Source organism: Silene latifolia, chromosome 2, assembly GCF_048544455.1.
Source record: "Silene latifolia isolate original U9 population chromosome 2, ASM4854445v1, whole genome shotgun sequence".
Lineage (NCBI taxonomy): Eukaryota > Viridiplantae > Streptophyta > Magnoliopsida > Caryophyllales > Caryophyllaceae > Silene > Silene latifolia.
In genome coordinates this window covers 183,188,534-183,207,142 of record NC_133527.1, presented here as the reverse complement: position 1 = coordinate 183,207,142, position 18,609 = coordinate 183,188,534, and the positions used below count along the sequence as shown (strand labels likewise).

At 37.0% G+C, this 18,609-nt stretch overlaps 2 protein-coding genes across 8 annotated transcripts in view; one reads left to right on the top strand and one right to left on the bottom strand.

Annotated features, from left to right (window-relative positions):
* Positions 1 to 688: 688 nt before the first annotated feature.
* LOC141643623 (putative sphingolipid transporter spinster homolog 2) lies at positions 689 to 14,101 on the bottom strand. Of its 3 annotated transcripts, none has more exons than XM_074452845.1 (17): positions 13,840 to 14,101; positions 12,788 to 12,919; positions 12,520 to 12,621; positions 11,187 to 11,291; positions 11,022 to 11,097; positions 10,645 to 10,719; positions 9,658 to 9,760; positions 9,528 to 9,569; positions 7,253 to 7,322; positions 6,095 to 6,192; positions 5,770 to 5,846; positions 5,099 to 5,212; positions 4,398 to 4,517; positions 3,497 to 3,625; positions 3,191 to 3,269; positions 1,374 to 1,505; positions 689 to 1,220 (listed from the first exon to the last, which is right to left on the bottom strand). In XM_074452845.1, exons 1-16 carry the CDS (start codon positions 13,887 to 13,889, stop codon positions 1,408 to 1,410), a joined length of 1,470 nt encoding a protein of 489 aa, XP_074308946.1. In that variant the 5' UTR covers positions 13,890 to 14,101; the 3' UTR covers positions 689 to 1,220; positions 1,374 to 1,407. The 3 variants fall into 3 exon arrangements, with proteins under 3 accessions (XP_074308946.1, XP_074308944.1, XP_074308943.1); XM_074452843.1 differs by having other exon boundaries at positions 689 to 1,165; XM_074452842.1 differs by lacking the exon at positions 689 to 1,220 and having other exon boundaries at positions 1,222 to 1,505.
* Positions 14,102 to 16,318: 2,217 nt separating this feature from the next.
* LOC141643621 (uncharacterized) overlaps positions 16,319 to 18,609 on the top strand; it is a 50,898-nt gene continuing 48,607 nt past the window's right edge. For all 5 annotated transcript variants that reach the window (XM_074452840.1, XM_074452839.1, XM_074452838.1 and 2 more), the window contains exons 1-5: positions 16,319 to 16,545; positions 16,745 to 16,850; positions 16,960 to 17,098; positions 17,639 to 17,747; positions 17,892 to 18,028. In XM_074452840.1, the coding sequence (XP_074308941.1) occupies positions 16,501 to 16,545; positions 16,745 to 16,850; positions 16,960 to 17,098; positions 17,639 to 17,747; positions 17,892 to 18,028 (536 nt within the window). In that variant the 5' untranslated portion in view covers positions 16,319 to 16,500. The remainder of the gene's footprint in view (positions 16,546 to 16,744; positions 16,851 to 16,959; positions 17,099 to 17,638; positions 17,748 to 17,891; positions 18,029 to 18,609) is intronic.

Here is an 18,609-nt window from a genome sequence, read left to right as displayed (position 1 = left end):
TGGCTGATTTGAGATTTTCGTAAATAAAAAACTCCTAAAAAACGTCGGTCGGCAATTTTTTTTTTCTCAAATTGCAGATTGTGACTAGGGAATCATTTTAGAACAAAACTTGGCCGATTCCGAATTCCGGCCTAGTAGTTATGCTCAATTCAAATTTTTCATAACGATGAAAAGGGTAGGTTGTGCATAAAAATCAAATATGAAGGGTATTATGTACACAAAGTTAAAATATTGGTTACCATGTAAAAAGTTACAAAGTTTAAGGGTATGCCGTGAATTTTTCGGAAAATGTTTGTTTGATGTGTCCTTTCCCCAATCATCAGTCATCATCAAACTTTACAAAACAAAAACACAGTGTACTCTGTATGTTTTACTTTGTTTGGCAATTGTGCATGGTTTTGTATTTTGAAAAATTGAATAAATGCCAGGTATTCTTAAAAAAAAAAAAAAAAAAAAAAAGGCACCGCACGTTGCGATGTTGCTCGTTAGTTTTTCAATTTTTTATGTCCCGACATTTAACTTAAACAAAATTGATTCTCAAATTAACATTGTCCAATTAAAATTTAAAAAGACTGTAGAAGGGTCACATATACGCGTCCAAAAGTTTCCAATGGTCTTAAGGGAGACTTGTTGTATAATAAAGAGTCACAAATTTTAGAATAAGACTGTCTCACATGTAGGACGACCCTTTTGCATAAAAAAACCATCCATTTATTGCTATTCATAAGTGAGTTTTTTTTTATTATAAATGGACCGTCTCACAATGTAAAACCGTCTTATACAATAAGATAAAGAGATAAAAATTGGACACCAATTTGGTGGCAACTTAAATGAAGCACGATGCTCAAAGATCTGTGCATCGCTTGTCAGGTGGTCCAGAGTAGTGAAATTATATGCAGCGGGTTTACGTAGCTGTTGTCAGACTATCAAAATCTTACAAAAAAAAAAGCCTTCAATTCTCCTAAAAAAAAAAACTTCTGACCCTCACAGAAACTTTTTTTGTTAAAAATCCTAAATTTTATATTGCTCACTGTATATCCAGGCTCCGCTACTGTTTGTATGATTCTCACGCAATCACGCCCCACTTTTACGTACTGCAATTTCGAATGCTAGCTCGACAAGGAGTGTAGCAATCAACTCTCACTTCACGGCAAGTGAACTAAGCCTGAGCAAACAAGCATTTAGAAGATAGAACAAGAAGATGGCTGAGATTCGAAATACTGCGAAAGCAAGCAAAAGCTTTAATGCCTTTGTAATAATACATTTAAGAGAGAGAAAAAAAAAAGAGGGAAAAAAAGGAGATGTAATTTTAATTTTAAATACATAAATAAATTACTGTACAAGTTGCGTGTAAAAAGAAGGAAAAGATATACAGGTAGAGGGAAACCGGGGTGATCACGGCTCTGTCTATGGTGCGGTGAGCAAGGGTTCGGTAGAGACTTCTTCGTTTCCAATATTAGACGACTCTTCTTCATTAGACCGATCCACCCCGTGGAGAAAGACTCCTGAACAAATAAAAGAGCACCACGAGATTTTAAACAAGGTGAAACTTCAAATTTCTAATCTAAACTTCCATCAGAAGGTATCGAGGTACCGTGAATACATGGCATAGATTTATTAGAATCAGTTAATCTTATCTAAACCCGACATCAGATGCTATTAACCTTATGAAGCTTATGGCTAATCTTGCCAATTACACTTTCAAGTTTCAACTAAATAACTTGCAACAGTCTATGCAGTTTCAATTTTAAATTTTAAATTACTCATACAAAAAAAAAATGCCGCAAATCTGTGGTAACGAAAGATGCACAAGAATTATCGGATATTTTGTCTTCTAGAAGTAAGAGTTTTCTTTTTTATTTTTCAAAAAAATATAATTATGGATTTATGGCCACAAAATTAAAGGCACAGCAGAGAGCGGTAACAGAAGTACAAATGCTCGTTCAACAACCAGTGCATCTACCAAGTGCCAAGAGCAGCTGACAAATTGCTCTGCGTAGCCACCATTATTGCGAGAAAATCTGATGTTTGGGCCATGTCATAGTAATGGCCCCAAAAGCATGGGAGGTGGAATTTGGTAAATAATAAAGTGGCTAAGTTAGGTCGGCAATTGAATTTGAAGACCAACTAAGCATATGTTAAACATCGAGTTCGAAAACTCTTTTTCAAAAACCTAAAACAATGGTGTAGAGAGAAATCACATTGAATTCCTCTTCGCATGGATCTGGTAGTTCTTCTACATAGGTCCACCATTCTAATGAAGAGAGATTTGAAGGGTGGGTAAAGGCGTCGAATGCAACATAAAGTACCATTCCCCCACAGCCCTAAATAAGGGCCACATGTTGGATTGATGGGGTAATTTCTTTGGCGGCCTATATTAAATGGCAACTGAAAATTTAGTCAGATATAAATGCTCAATCTGTATAATATGTCAGTTCGTTATCTCCCAATATTTTTTAGTTTTCTCTTTTTTGGGGTTTGAAAATAAAGCACAAGTGTCAATACAATTGGCAAGGAGAAGAGGATTTGAACCTGTGACTCGTCGTCAACAGGTCCTTAGTCTCAACCATTAAGCCAAGACTTCGTGGATACTATTTTAAACTTAAGTATAAGAATTACTGAAAATTAGATGGGAGTATAAACTGACACTAGGACTTAAAAGAAGAGTGTGTCCATACTCACAGCCTATAAGGACTAATTCACAGGAAAGACCATTGACATCAACTTTGTGGCGCACCCCAAATGCTGGATTATTTCTTAAAAGAAATAATAAATAAATGACTGACTCCCGGTATTGTGAAACAGTGCGTCCATAAAAACACTGTCAGTGTCATACAGTACTATCATTTTTACTCCAGTGAGTCCAGTCTTTTTTGAAGGTTGAGATATATCAATATCAAGTAAAAGGCCTTATAGTAGCTAGAAAGAGCATATGTCCAAAGTCCTAACTCCTAACTAGTGAAGTAATGTGGTGGTACTCATGACATGGGTTCATGATCCCGTCAACATCAAGTGTCCTTGTGGTTCTCTTAAGACAAAAAGCATAACAGCTTGAAAACTTTTCAACCTCAGTTCTATCAGACAATGTACAAAGACTAAATAAAGGAAGAAATGAAACCTCATAGAGCGCAAAATGTATAAGGAAAAGTTCAATATCAGTAAGGAAATATGTAATGGTTACGATTGTTACCTACAAACCATACTCCAGCGGCAAGAAATAAAATTGAAGTCAGGATGAGTGAAGTCTCTCTCCAGTTATCAACATAATCCTGCACATATCACAGAGCAGGAATACATTTACGTCGTAAGAATCGATAGATGAAATCTTTTTATTAAATGTCTGCTTAAGTGTTGCAATCAGCTTAGTACTAACCTACAAACTTAACACTTTATGCAATCTAAACACTTGATTGTTACACGAAGTAATTAACCAATCTAGAGATAACCAAAAGACAGAATAGCAAGAAGAGTAAGAGAACTGAATTTAAGGGCATACCTGGAGAATGCCAACCAATGGTGCAGAAGGCACGTCGCCGAATATGTGGATTGAAACAGTTGATATTGCCATTGATAATGGTCTCAAACTTGGTTTGACAGAATGCAGACACACATAATTAACTGGAGCCTGCAAAGTTTAAGGTATGAAGATGGTATATATCAAAATCACTTTACGATTCCCGGTTCCATTTGGGATATATTCAGCCAAAAAACAGCAGAAAGTAAAAAAGATCAATCGTAGCATATCAATATATTAAATTAAGGCAGGCCAAATTAAGGCAGGCCACTGGCTGACTGGCAACTGAATTTTTTGTTTTGTTGAGTCCCTCTTTCTTATCTATCATCTTATTACCTTTGGTTACCGAATTCGCTCGGTACCCTACGAATCGTGAATTGTTAAAAGCGAATTCTATCATGTTGCTTACTGAAACTACATATCACACACATTCTGTAAGAGCGAATCGCGAATGGGTAAGGACGTATTCATAGCGAATCTGGTAACCATGAGTTATTAGTTTAGCTTCTGCTTCTCCATGTGGAAATAGGGAACTCGTTAGGAGTTAGGACAACTCGACATGATCAATCACATGTCTGCGAAGACTGATGAGTTGACAACCAAAACCCGAAATTTAATACCACGGATGTAAGGACTCGACATGACGTGTTATGAAGTTTTGTTTTTCTATCCAAATCTTGATTTTGCAGAAACATGACTAGGATAACCGAGCAGAAGGTAAGTTCGCAACATGAGAATAAAGGCAGATGGCAGTCGCCAAATCCGTGCATTTTTTAAGTGAGAATGAAGGTAGAGCTGAGTCGCAAAGACTATCTACAAGAGTTTGTATAGAAATCGAAAGACTTTGTAAGCAAAATAAAAGGGTTTTAGACACTATTTTTACCTGTGTGGCAAAGACAAATAGCTCACCAACTGCAAACAGCACCAAGAAAGCATACATGTTACTAAAACAAAAGGCACCGAAGCAAAATATTGCACCCAGCAAAGTCGCTCCAGAGAGTAGCTGAGACAGAGAGAATCATATGTTAGGCTCCTGGTAACACGCATAGTCAGTCACTGACATAAAGGAGCAATATGGATCAAGAGTCAAAACTTAAAAGTAAACCACAATTAGTTTTTAAGAAATTTACAGCTAGGTGAGCTTCAAGAGTGCCCCCCAAAAAATTACAGTTCATTACAAAAATTCATGTCGTCTTGTCTATTTTCTATTTTCTTGGTGGCATTCCGATATCAAATATTTATACAATCAGTTCAAAACCAAACAAAAGAAAAACCAGTAGAACTCCTGTTCCGAGAAGACATTCATTAAGATCTTTACACTGCCACCCAATTTTTTTACACTTTCACTCAAACGTTCACACTATCACGCAAAAATGAAAAATAAAATTCTGTATCAACTAGAAAAAGTTAGAAGACTAACATTCCGCACTCAGACTAGATGAAGCTAGTCATGTCAATTTTTCAAAGTTTGCATTAGAACTTAGAAGACTCTTGGACATATACAAAAATATCTTTTGTAAATCTGGTCTGTCATAATAGTATAATACTACGATAAAATCCTTACAACTCCAGAAAGAGAATCACCTTAAATGAATTTGACATGGTGGCATCCATGTGATCGAGTATGTAGCCCCCGGATAAAGTTCCAAAAATTCCACAGACAATGGTAATTGCTCCAAACAACAAATCAGCGTTGCTCTGTGAATAACAGATTAGTTTCACATCAAAGGATGAAGGTTTAGAATACATGATAAGTGAACAAATACAGAAGAAGTGACAAAAGCCACCAACGGTCACCGCATGAAATTCTATACACAAGCATTGTATAAACTTCCCTAAAGTTAGTTGAGTCAGCTTGAATCCTAAACAGAGATTATTATGGTGGTAGTGGAAGGATTAACAAATACTCTCTCCTATTCTAAATAAACTTCCCTATTTCCTTTTTCATCTATTCACAATAACTTCCATATTTCTATTTTTGGTAGGTGTTTGTGTGGTCCAAATTTAATTGTATGGTGGGGTAGCGTATTTGTGTGGTCCAAATTTAATTGTATGGGGTGGGGTAGTGTGTTTCCTTAAATTTTGTGCATAAGATAAATAGGGAAGTTTATTTAGAATAGGAGGGTTCTCGGAGAGAGTATGTGTTAAAAAAACAATACATCTCTACAATGAGTACGAGTGTACGAGGAATTGACCTGCCTTTAGGAGGCTATTGAAAATAAAAAACCACTACTTACGAAACTGGCGTTCCATACCATATGATATATATTATAACCAGCCTTTGGGCCCCAGTATGAATATGCTCCAATGACGAAGTTATAGCATATATATCCTACAAAAAAAAAAGGTTACATAGGTTACAAAAAGATTATCTTTTTACAAAGCAACCATCTACATAGTGATCCCTATAAAGATGCTTTAACTGAAGTCCCAATTGCCAACCCAATTGTTAACAGAACATCCCACTCTATTATGACAAAATCAAATGAGCATATTTGAAAAAAGAGACTTCTTGTAATTATTTACAAGCTCAATACTAGATTATTGCAATGACATACGAATATGTGATAGGCAACATACCTAGGACGTTCACCACATAAACTTTTTCACGCAAGAGGGCCATCATATCATAATAGAATCTGGAAAACTGGCTGCTAATTTTGGATACAACTTTCAGCCTGGCAGAACAAATTAGGCATGAAACTCATATTAGTCATACAACAAGAGCATGCAAGACATCTGATCGTGGGATACTAAAATATTTACTTCTGTCTGTGATGTCGGAGCTGTGTTACTCCGACTCGCCGACACGTGTCGGTGTCGGACACGTGTCGGCGTGTCCGACACGAAATTTTTGAATTACCCCGACACGCCGACACGGTCAACGGCGTGTCTTGACCAACCGACACGACACGACACGACACGTCAATTTTATAAGCAAAAAATATTATTAAAAAAAACATAAAGAATGAGCACAAACAAAATAAATAGCATGAAAAGGTAAGGTTAGGTGGGCCATAAAATAACCCAAAATAAATACTGTAACATGAGTTTGGTGGATTAGCACGTGTTGTGTAATTGGAAGAGAGACATTCACTGCTTGTTGGCCACGTGTTCTTTAATAATGATAAAGGCAACTTTTTTTTGTTTTAACTGCAAGTTAAAAACCCATTTAAGTAGAAAGCCCAACATAATAAGGCCCACGCAAGAGCACTTCACCAACAGAAACCCTACCAAAACACTAAAGCCGCCTCCATCCACCTTCAAGTGTCTGAAATTGTCCACCGCTAAAATGGCCGCCGGCTTAGCCGTGTATTGTAACAAGTCATCGGCAATGATAAGGTAAGCTAATTTCTTTTTATGAGTCTCCATCTTTCCAACAATTATCTGCTCGACTCTAGTAGCAGGGTCGGCATGTCACTGCCAGATCCGGCTGTGTCGGGTCGACACGGGTACGGCCCCAAATCAGCCGCGTCGAAGCAACAGTGCCTCTCTTATATCTTCTGCTGAACTGAAGTAGAAGTGTCGGCATGTCGCCAACCGTGTCAGTGTCGTTTCCGGCAAGGCCGTGTCGGACACGTGTCTCGTGTCGTGTCGGCCGTCGTGTCGTGTCCGACACGCGACACGCCACCTGGCAGCCGTGTCGGAGTAACACAGTGTCGGAGTGTAATGCTAAGTTTACCACCTAGCTTGGAAGCAAATAAACTAAAATGCATTAGCTATAAATTAGCCACTCACTTGGGTGCTTTACTTGAAGCTTTATAACTGGAACCTGAACTTGGTGGATGCTCGTGAAAGATGATGGCATCTGAGATACAACAACAACATCAAAGCATTAATCCCAAAATGATTTGGGGTCGGCTGACATGAATCATCCTTTAGAACCTTCCATGGGTGAACGCACGCCTCAAAATGCGAATAAAAAAAGGGAAGATGAAAAACAAAAAGGAAGAACGAAAATGTAATGCAAAGTCAAGTTAAACTTAAAACTCAACAGAAATGCCGCATAAGCTAAAGTTAGCTGGGAAAAACAATCACAAATTAAACTACATGGGATTTATCTCAATTTGAATAGTTGATCTCATTTGAGACCGTTGTATGGGTCATTACAGTGAAATGAAGTGTGTCTCTAGGGTACTTAAATGATAATCCTATTGGTAAGTGGGATGTTTGGGTCCATTTCACAATTGAGAAACAGTTTGATCTTTGAAGTGATAATTTGTACAATTGGGAAGCATATCTGATATCTTCCAAATCTCATCTTTTCACTGTAGGAACTTCTATGAGTTCTATCCACTACTCACGTAAAAAGAGGTACCGAAAGATATATGATACTCCTTCCATCCCATTTACATTGTCCCAATTTTCTTCTTAGTCCATCAGACCATCATTCCGTCCTATGTAATTACTCCCTTTCTAAAGATTTATGATACTCCTTCCATCCCATATACATTGTCCCAATTTTCTTCTTAGTCCATCACTCCATCCTATGTAATTACTCCCTTTCTATATCTAGTAAAATAAAAAAGCGGATTTCCCCTAAATCCAGAGTTAAGTACTCTATAACACACTCCTTCCATCACCTTGATGCTCCCAGTGAGGAGCGGATGGTGACAGTGATTTGCTATCATTTCCTGTAGATTCTTCAAGACAAAGGGTAATAATGATATTTTAATATTTTATCATTAAATCTTAAAAATCACCTCTAGTCATGAGGGAGAAATATTTACGCTCAACCTCTTCAACTTAGTATGTTACTTTAGAAAGAATATGGCATTCGTCAAACAAGTTTCTAATTAGGAAGTAGTAACATAATAGAAAATTGTATGCTATCTAACTGTGAAGAAACCCGCATATTCTCACATGTGAATGTCCCACATTGATCATAGAAAAGAGAGTTTATTATCTTATAAACCAAGGGGTTACTCCTCCTATTACCAATTGGTTCTAGGATGGAACTCCCCATCTTATCAAATGGTCTCTCTCTCCTCCCTTTCGGGTGTGGCCGGACCCGTTTTCATGATTTAACATGGTATAAGAGCCCATGATTATGTCATGAGTATGAATGTATGATGATTTAAACTAAGCCTTTATGAGGCTTGTTTGTGCCTCTCTATGGTCCAATCTATGCTTTCTAATGGGCCTTTTTAGGACGAACCTATGTTGGTCTTATCAAGTGGACTCTCTCTCCTTCCTTTGGGATGTGACCCGGCCTGTTTTCATGATATTAACACTAACAAAACTATACTGAGGAAGTAAGAAGAGTAAGGACCTCTAAGATTGAATCTATATTGGCTGGCTGGCTGAAGAAATTACGTGTTCTATGAGCAAATTTCTAGCTACCAACTTCTACATGTTCCTTTAGAATACAACATTCAGTATAGATGGTAAATGGCCTCTTAAAAAGAAATCAGGAGTTAAATTAAAAACCTGAAATCCTTTCAGCAAGGTACATATCATAAGCTGCTTCTTACTTTCAGAAATAATGAATATTTCAATAATAAATACACAGTATTTAATAGAGATACTGGCCTCTTTACATCTTGTCCTCAACATAATTTGTGATACAAACCCCAGGGCACCAAAGTAGAAATTAGCCTATTAAATTATCACACGAGGTATTGCTGTTGTGTATAGGATTCTCAGCTTACAGCACCAATGACTTTCTGATATATAAAGAGCTGACAAACATAGCTGATACTTGGTCGATATGTGAATTATTTTATGTCATAGCTCCAATATCTATTAGGGATGTTGAAAGCAACTGATGGTTTCCATGAAATACACACTATGAATTGTCCCAACCCTCAAGGAAAGGTGAAAAATGAGAACACATATACTTTAGACGAGACTGATGTTCTTAAAATCTATGCGACAACACATGGTGTAATAGTCTAATAGCGACAACACCTACAAGTGAGACGTTAAGAAGAGTTTCAGTGATACACGTGGACAACACACATAGAAATATAAGTCACAACTGTCACAGATAACTAGATAAGCAAGAACATACCTTCATCAGTTAAAGCTTCCACAATGTTGCCACCCGATAAGCCTGTGACCAGGAATTATAGCATAAAAGCAGAAACTAATTAAGGGGAAAAAAAGGAACGTGCAGTCGGCAAGAACAAAAATAGAATCACCTTTTAAATTCAATGGTTTCATTACGAAACCCAGCACAGCAAAAGGAAGCATAAAAAAGGCTTCACTCCAAAAGGCAAAACGCCAATTCACGTGAGAGCCAACCTACAGGTAAAAAGAGAAAGTTACTATCAAGCAATCTGCAGAACAGACCATTCTAGTGGAAATACAGCAAACTGATAAGATAAGTGAGAAATGTAAAAGATCAACTTAGAGCTTGCAGAGGTAAATTATGACATCAAAAAACGTTTCAATCCCGCCAAAAAATGTAAACAAATACTGTATATAGTTATATACAACATGTACTCATTCAAAAGATTCCATAATATTCAGCATTCTGGTGATATTATCAGCAATCATAACAGTTTAAACTCAAATTCTCTTGGCCCAACTCGCTTCTGTATAAAGACAACATCATGCACATGCAACCTGCTCCACTGAAAACTATTTAAGGTACAACAGGTACTCTCATCAGACTAACCAGTCATCCATAATATCAAATAAATCTTTTTCGTGTCTTTGGTAAATTTACCCCACGATGGATGGATGGGTCCTACCTAAATTTAGATTGGTGACCACGGGGCCCAATCTGTACCCGAAACCAACACAGGAAGGTACCAGTAGAGAATACCTAGGGGCGCGAGACTACTCTCTCTAAAGAACTCGGCAAAATAGCCCCATAACTTCGGGAGAAGGGGTGCCCTCTCACACGCCCTTTACAAACTCAATGAAGCACTCATGCGGTTAAAGATTTTGGAAAATCATGTGCATATCTGTCACACTAAACAATTCTTTGCATCAACGGTATCATCGAAAGCTTATATAAAGAATGCAGTGACACACGGAATTTAACAGGACAATAAAACAGAAGACACTGCTTATTCAACATGATCATCAAAATGTCTAGGCCTCTATGGGGTTAAAGCTACAATAAATTACATAGGTACATATGTAAATTCACAGTAAAGAACAAAACTTCCTTAACTTACAATTCCACCATATACATATCCCAAAGCTATTCCAGATGGGATACACATGTAGAACATTGCAAGCCATGCTGTTTTCTGAAACATGGCAAAAAGTGAAATTAGTCAACATAGGCTCTAAAAAGCAAATGATAATACCAACAGCAGCAAGATAATACTCCCTTAGTTCCAATCATTTGTTTACTTGTGTTATTCTTTGTGAGGGATATTTTAACCAAAGGTAAACAAATAAATGAAACGGAGGGAGTAAAAGATAACTGAGAACCTAATATGACAACACATCACGTAAAAAAAATCCATAGATGAATGGGCACCAGTAGCGGTAAGTATTGTATAGATTCACTGGTCGTCTGATATTAATAAAAAAATGGAAATATAACCTGAGCAACAGGAGCATTGTCATCAATGAATGGAGCAGCTAGACTTATAAATGAAGCTTCACCAACACCAACCAGCCTATATCATTTACATTGGCAAGGCAATAATGTCAGCCAAGGAAGGAAGTATTATCAAGCTTTAGCAGAAGGGGTTAGAGTTAAACTTACATGCGGAAAATTGCAATCGACCAAAAGTTAAAAGAACTGCCACATCCAGCTGTAGCAAAAGTCCAAACAGATAGCCCGACCCCAATGAGCCTAAAAGGATTGTGGCTGCAACAGAAAACACACATAAGAATTACCCTCATCATAATTAGAAATCAAGAGCAAGTACAGATTTTGAGAATAGAGTTCTATATACAAAATCAGAAAAGAGCAAGCATCATGCTTTTAAAATTTGATTGTGGGGCTTAGCGAAAGACCCAAAACAAGCTGATATTGTTTTTGGAGGGCGTACAAGAAACATGTTGTACGGGAATGGTCATCAGTCATCTACGTAAGTCATAAGAGCATGTGAGGTACTCTCATGATGCCCACTATTCAGTCGCCACATGATACTTAATACAGCAACCGCAAGAAGATTCTTCATAGCTCTTCATAGCTAGAAAACTGGTCTCTCAATCACAACAGTCAGGATTATATTTCGAATTTCAATGGTGTATCAAAATATCCAGAACACACATGGCATCATCTTCGTAGAAACCTTTTTATGCACAAAAAGAAAACAAATTCATCGCCTCATTACATGCTATAACCCAAATCCCTCAGCCATGTTGAAAGAGAAGCTGTACAAAGGCAGGATATTTACTGTACACTGCTCATGTGAGACTGATTCGCCAATTACTTAAGATAAGACAAGTAGACAACCTCACTCTTTGCTAACGAATATTGTCATAATTGAACTTGAGATGCAAAAAAGAAAAATGGGGATTGAGTGTTGGCGGTGAGACAGGGTCACGTGCAACAATGACTAGGAAGTTTCCCTAATATACAAGGCTACTTACGCTTCGAGAATTCAAATATGATAATAAATCTACAGTATATTAGCATATGACGACGACCTAGACCATGATAAGAACCACGATCACTACAACAACTTATTTCCGGAGACACCATGCATGGTTTAAAATCTCGGCTGAGATGTATTGGTATCGGAGGCGGCCGATACGAGATATCCCGATATGTATCGGGTAAATTAAAAATCCTAGCCAAATTTTGTAATAAAAAGCTCTTAAGAATTGTATAGCATTGGTGAAACCTTATTATTCTAAATATAATTAATCTTAATATTATATGAAACAGCAAATGGATGATAAAATATATACAAAAGCTTGTAGAATAGATATAACCGCGATAACCACGACTTAAAGCGCGATGGCCGAGAGGACGATTCCGCGACACCGTTACCGCAACCGCGATCGCGACCGATACCGCGATTTTAAACCATGACACCATGTTATATTTTGAATAATTTTTCTGATTACTTTGGAAGAGAAAATACCTCTTTGCCAAGGAAGCAAAAATGGGAGAAGCCAAGAGAAGCCCAACCATGAACGCAGAAGACAAAACGCCATCTTGAAAATTGTCCAGGTTAAAGTCCCCCCTAAAAGAGTCAGCATATTACGAACATGATACATTTGAAACTAGAAAGGGCATGCATTGTGTATGACAGATTGACAGGGTGTGCCTAAATATTTATAAAGCAATGAAACCCTAAACTGTTGTGTTAGGAGAATATGCTAAAGTTCACATGTTTGGTAAAAACTTACTGAATACCGCTACCAGCAGTGCAAACCCCACTTTCTGTACAGGTTCCCAAACTCCCATTCACACCGTTGCTGGCAATTATCCCTCGATCCACGTAATTTAACATGTTAATAACGCAAAATATCACAAGTAACCTGCACACAAGGATAGTAGAGTTAAGCTACAGTCAAATTCACAGATCCATACATCAAGGAACTGCATTAAACACTGAAGTAACTACATAATAAGAATTGACTATAGCACTAGTAACAAACTTGATAAACAAAGTGAAGAATGTATCAGACAAAACTCAGAAGCCTCACACCAGTTGCTTCAGTAGCCCAACTCTAAGGTACACTCACAAAATAAGCTCATTGCGTGGTTTACATCCACAGAACTCAAATTTTGATCACCCACACCATGCATTCCGTAGCTGCCAAAAACTGCTTACAACTCCATCGACGAGATATCAATATACTCAATTCCCATCGTAGCACAACCCAACTCTACCAATCACTCGTAAAAGTAACCTACCACCTATTCAAACACCACAAATCCTTCTGTAAGGCCGCCTTACATAAGAGTTTGCGTAAAACGGGTTATTTGTAACCGCTTTTTTCACTTGTCTTACAGTTAAACTCAAATGTCTGAAGTTTTTCATAGTTGTGAATCTGTTTTACGCGATAATAGTAGACTAACTCTTCCTAGTTCCTACACCGCGGCAAACAACATAATATCCCCATTGACCAACTGAACTAACATCAATATCTTCAACTCGATTCCGCGACTAATCAATCACACCCTCTACACCTCTAACCAATTCAAATTAGCATCTAAAACATCAAATCTACGTTTCACCAACCTATGCATAATAACTCCATTGACCAAATCGAAATATACTAAACTGCCGAAGCTAAAATAGCAATGTCAAACCTTGCTCAACTACATGATGCTACGAAATTCATAATAATAAACAATTACGTATAAATTACAAAGCTTAAAGCACAATCAATCAATCAATCAATCAGAAACCTAATTAGGTCAAAATTGGGGAATAAATAAAATTTACTATTACCTTTTAGGAGTGAACCATGAAGGCGGGTCGTCCGCCGGAGTTTTCGACATTTTCCGGCGATTTTTAAATTCCGACGACGGAAGTTTGGATATTTAAGCTTAAGGTTTATTTTAATCTCATTTAGTTGTAGGAGAAATATTGCAGTGTGTTTTTGAAACGTGGTTGCTTCAATTTTGTTGCTTATTTTGACTGCTAAGAACACATAATCCAACGGTAAGTCAACATCAAATTGGGTAAAACTAGAGTTGAAGTACAACTCTTTAGGTTTGCTTTAAATGCATGCTAGATTTACTTATAGTGAATAATTAGATTTACCCAAGATGTGTGAGTCTAGTGGAATTCCAGGGTAATCTCAAAGCCTCTTAAGGAGGAATTGCGAGGTCCTGGGTTCGATTCCCTAGATGAACACTTTCCTGGGGACCTGACGTCCGGAGAGGGAATAATCCCCCCGGGAAAGAACTCACATGGTACAGGCGCCTAGCAGGGTGGGGTCCTGTATCCGGGGAGGATCCAACCTCCTCGTCATCAAAAAAAAAAAAAAAAAAAAAAAAGAATAATTAGATTTTGTTTTACTAACTTTGATGTAAATTAAACGGTAAATGTGATATGGTCATATGGAGCATCAGTTAATTAGAAATAAATATACATTGAGTCGTACTGTAAATTTTTAAAATTCCGTTCAGAATGAGATTGGTATTTAGAACAATTAATTTTGTTTTTTTGTCGCAACTGCTACATCGCCATTGGGCACTCCAATTTGACGTGTGTAAATGTGTAACACCCCAACCCAAATCTTGTACTGGAAATGGTTACTCATGGTAGTTCGGCAGACTACTTAGTAAACACGCTAAATTGTGAAAGTGTTAAACATGAGTTCCCATAAAAGAAAACATACTTTGTTGATATATTCAAACCTTTCAAGCAATAGTCGTTTGAGCTTATCAATTAACTTATTCAATGGGTATCCTAGTTAAAGAACCTCTTCAATAAACGTAAGACATTATAACGTGTGTTAATATCCACAAGATTAACAAAGTTTGTAGTATCTCGTTTGTGACGAGAAGTGTTAGATTGTTGGCGCGTATGTAAGTCGTTACTAGTCAAATACCTTACCATTAAGACGGTCATTATTATGGACATGAATTTTTCGATTTCGCCACAATTGATTCAACTCATAAAACTCAGCTTGACTAAGATTGTTGAGGACAATACGGTAAATCTCGCTCAAAGAATTGCCCTCAATACGTAAATGCAACAACGACAATGACTTTGACGCGAGCACTACCAATCCCGGGACCTTTTTACGCAGTTCACCCATAATCATCAAAAGCAAGCTCAAGACTTCTATCACCGATGGGTTAACCATTCACGATATAAATACGATGGGTGAGGTGTTGATTAAATATGTGGAATTTAAACTATTGAACTAGAGTAGGTATTAAATTAAACAACTCGAGACTTTTATCACTTTACTTGTGTTTTTTTTAAAAAAAAAGAAATTGTCACAAGACAGTGGCCTATGTTGGAGCAAATTACGGGGTTAAGGGGAGCGGATGATAATTTTACATAGGAATGCAAAAAAAAACCGCGAAAGTGGCAATTTACCCCCTTAACTTTGTTCAATGGTGAAATTAGGCCCCTTAACTTTCAATTATAGCAATCAAGCCCCATAACTTTAACAAAAAGTGAAATTCAACTCCAATTTTGATTTTTCACTTAAATTTCATCAAAAAATTATTTTATATTTATATTATACAACTAATAATACATAAAATTACTAATTTTAACCTTCTTAATTTATATAAGTTTAGTTATTCATCTAAATAATAATTTTACATTCATCTATATTAAACAAAATAAAAATATAATACAATCGTATGAACTATTATTATACGAGTATTTAGAATAAATTGTCTAAACTGTAAAATTATAAAAAAATGGATTGTATAAAATTTATAGATTGTATAAATTTATAAAGTTATAAAATTAAATTTTATATTTGATTAATTGGATTATAAAAATGAATTTTGGTGGAATTTCATGAAAAATCAAATAATGGGGTTGAATTTCACTTTTTATTAAAGTTATGGGGCTTGATTGCTACAATTGAAAGTTAAGGGACCTAATTTCACCATTGAACAAAGTTAAGGGGACAAATTGCCACTTTCGCGAAAACCAAACTGGCGAGGATCGGGTCCTCTCTTGGCATAACTAAGGTTTCTCCACGGTAGAGTTGTCAGTTGTGCACCATGACTACTCTTTTCTTATTCACACAATAAATACAACTGAACTGAAGATCTGAGTTTGATTCGTAACCGAATTGACCTGACCCAAATATTTATTGTTCCATCAATCATCAATCATAATTATCTTGACAATAGATGACTCGAAATTACGCCGAAACCAAAGTGAACCGATTTGAATTATTGGCTACCCAAAATTAAACTCGAATTGACGATACCCAAATTCGATCCCATTCACCCATTTGTCAAGTCTGACCAACGTACCCAATCTCAAGTTCTCAACTCTCAATTTGGGAGCCCAAAATATAGCAACAAAAATAGTCAGTCTTTGACTTGCCGAAGTACAATCCCAGTGAAACAGTCGACGGCGGGCGGGGAACTCACCGGAAAAAACTTGCCACCGTGACAACCACCAAGCATGGACTACCACAACAAACTCGTTCTCGCTCCTATGGTTCGCGTTGTATGTTCTCTCTTTTACCCTCTTTTCCTCAATCGAACTTAAGAACCCTAATTGAAAAATGAAAATGCTATACCTCGTAAATTATGATGAATCACTGATTTATACTAAGTTATTTAATCGATTTTCGGTGCTGAACATTCAGGATTTTGTTGTTTTCATGATTATTGATTAAATGAATTATGCATTTGATAATTGATAGGGTACATTACCATTGAGGTTGCTTGCAGCTGAATATGGTGCAGATATTACTTACGGAGAGGAAATTATTGATCATAAGCTTATTAAATGCGATCGCGTTGTCAATGGTGATTAAATTCGCTGTTGTTGCTACCGTTTCTGTGAATTTTCAGTTTTTAAGGTGTGAATTGTTGAATTTGATGTTGATTAGTTTGTGTTATGGTGTGTTTTGGTCAGATTATTTAGGTACTACTGATATAGTGGAGAGAGAGACAGGGAGTGTGGTGTTTCGAACTTGTCCAGAGGAGAAAGATCGTGTTGTTTTTCAGATTGGGACTTGTGATGCTGTTAGGGCTCTTGAGGCTGCGAAACTCGTGTATGTTTCCTTTTGCTTGTTCCATGACGTTCATCGTATTAATTGCTGATAATGCGTCCCACAAATTCTTGTTTAAGACGGAGGTATACGTCTTAAACCTTAAGACGGGGTAAATTCATGCCAAATCATATGACAAGTTGCCTAGGAAATACCAAAAATATTTCGTCTTTATTAGCACCATGTGGTAATATTTTGATCCGTTTTAGAGATAAAACGGATATCCCGTCTTACGCAAGACTTACTCCGTTCTTGAAAGTTCATGTCTTACTTTATTTGTTTGATTGAGCATGGGTAGTACTCGTTTAGAAGGAGTCGTACTCACCCTGTCCCTTCTAGAGTTCTACGTAAATAGATTTCTCCTACAACTGTGTAAAAAAAACTTGGTAATTTCAATAGGACTGAAACAGTAAGTCTCAACCAAAAAAGCGTAATATGAATCATAATAGTAAGTTCAGTGAACTGTATTGATTGTCTTCAGAAGGTGCAAAGATGATTCCTGCATGACTATGTGTGTTGGGTTTACATGAAATCTCCTTTAAGGTGCAATGATGTTGCCGCTATCGATATCAATATGGGTTGTCCAAGATCCTTTTCAATTAGCGGAGGCATGGGGGCCGCATTGTTGTCGAAGCCAGAGACTATCCATGATGTATGCTTTCACATACCCACTCAAGATTCTCTCTTTGCCTCATGCTGTTTCTTTAAACAAGTTGCCACTTTTTTGTAGTTCAAGTTATTTCCAAGTTTTTGCTAATCTTATCTGCTGATATCCTCTTCATGCTCTTGTCATTAGATTTTGACAACATTGAAGAGGAATCTGAATATTCCTGTGACATGCAAAATACGACTTTTAAAGACATTGAACGACACTACAGAATTGGCCCGGCGGATTGAGAAAACAGGGGTTTCAGCCCTGGGTGTCCATGGAAGGTAAGTTGGCCTACGTTGCCTCACGTACCCAGTCTATTAGACAATATGTTCTTATGTCATATTTAGTCATATGGCCTGCTTGCTCTAAATTTTGTAAACTTGTGTTCTTTTTTTTATTAGCGCGCCCACATCTGCCTTTTGTTTGAATTGAGGGATTTGGAGGAAGAGGGAGGGGGACAATGTCCGTTATTAGGTTGCAAGTGTGGTTTTAAAGGGATCCATTACCTCCTACAAGCCACATTAAAATCCTTTCAACAACTTAGATATTTCGAAAGAGTATGATCACCAATCGAGGGCATGCCTCTCGTCATCATATAACATACGGAGTATATGTGATGAGCTCCTATTTCTACATAGTTTTGGCACCACTTGGAGCTCATTTGGTAACATTTGGGGATGTTTTTTGACGATTTTCACATTATTTAACCAATTCCGAATGCATTATCATTTAGCATGTTTCTAATGAATAAAAGACGGCCAAATTAACAATTTATATGCCACTAAGCATACTAATTAACACTAATTCTAGACTAGTAAAGTAGTAAGCACGGGATCGAACCCAAGAGAAGGGGGGTTTTGCA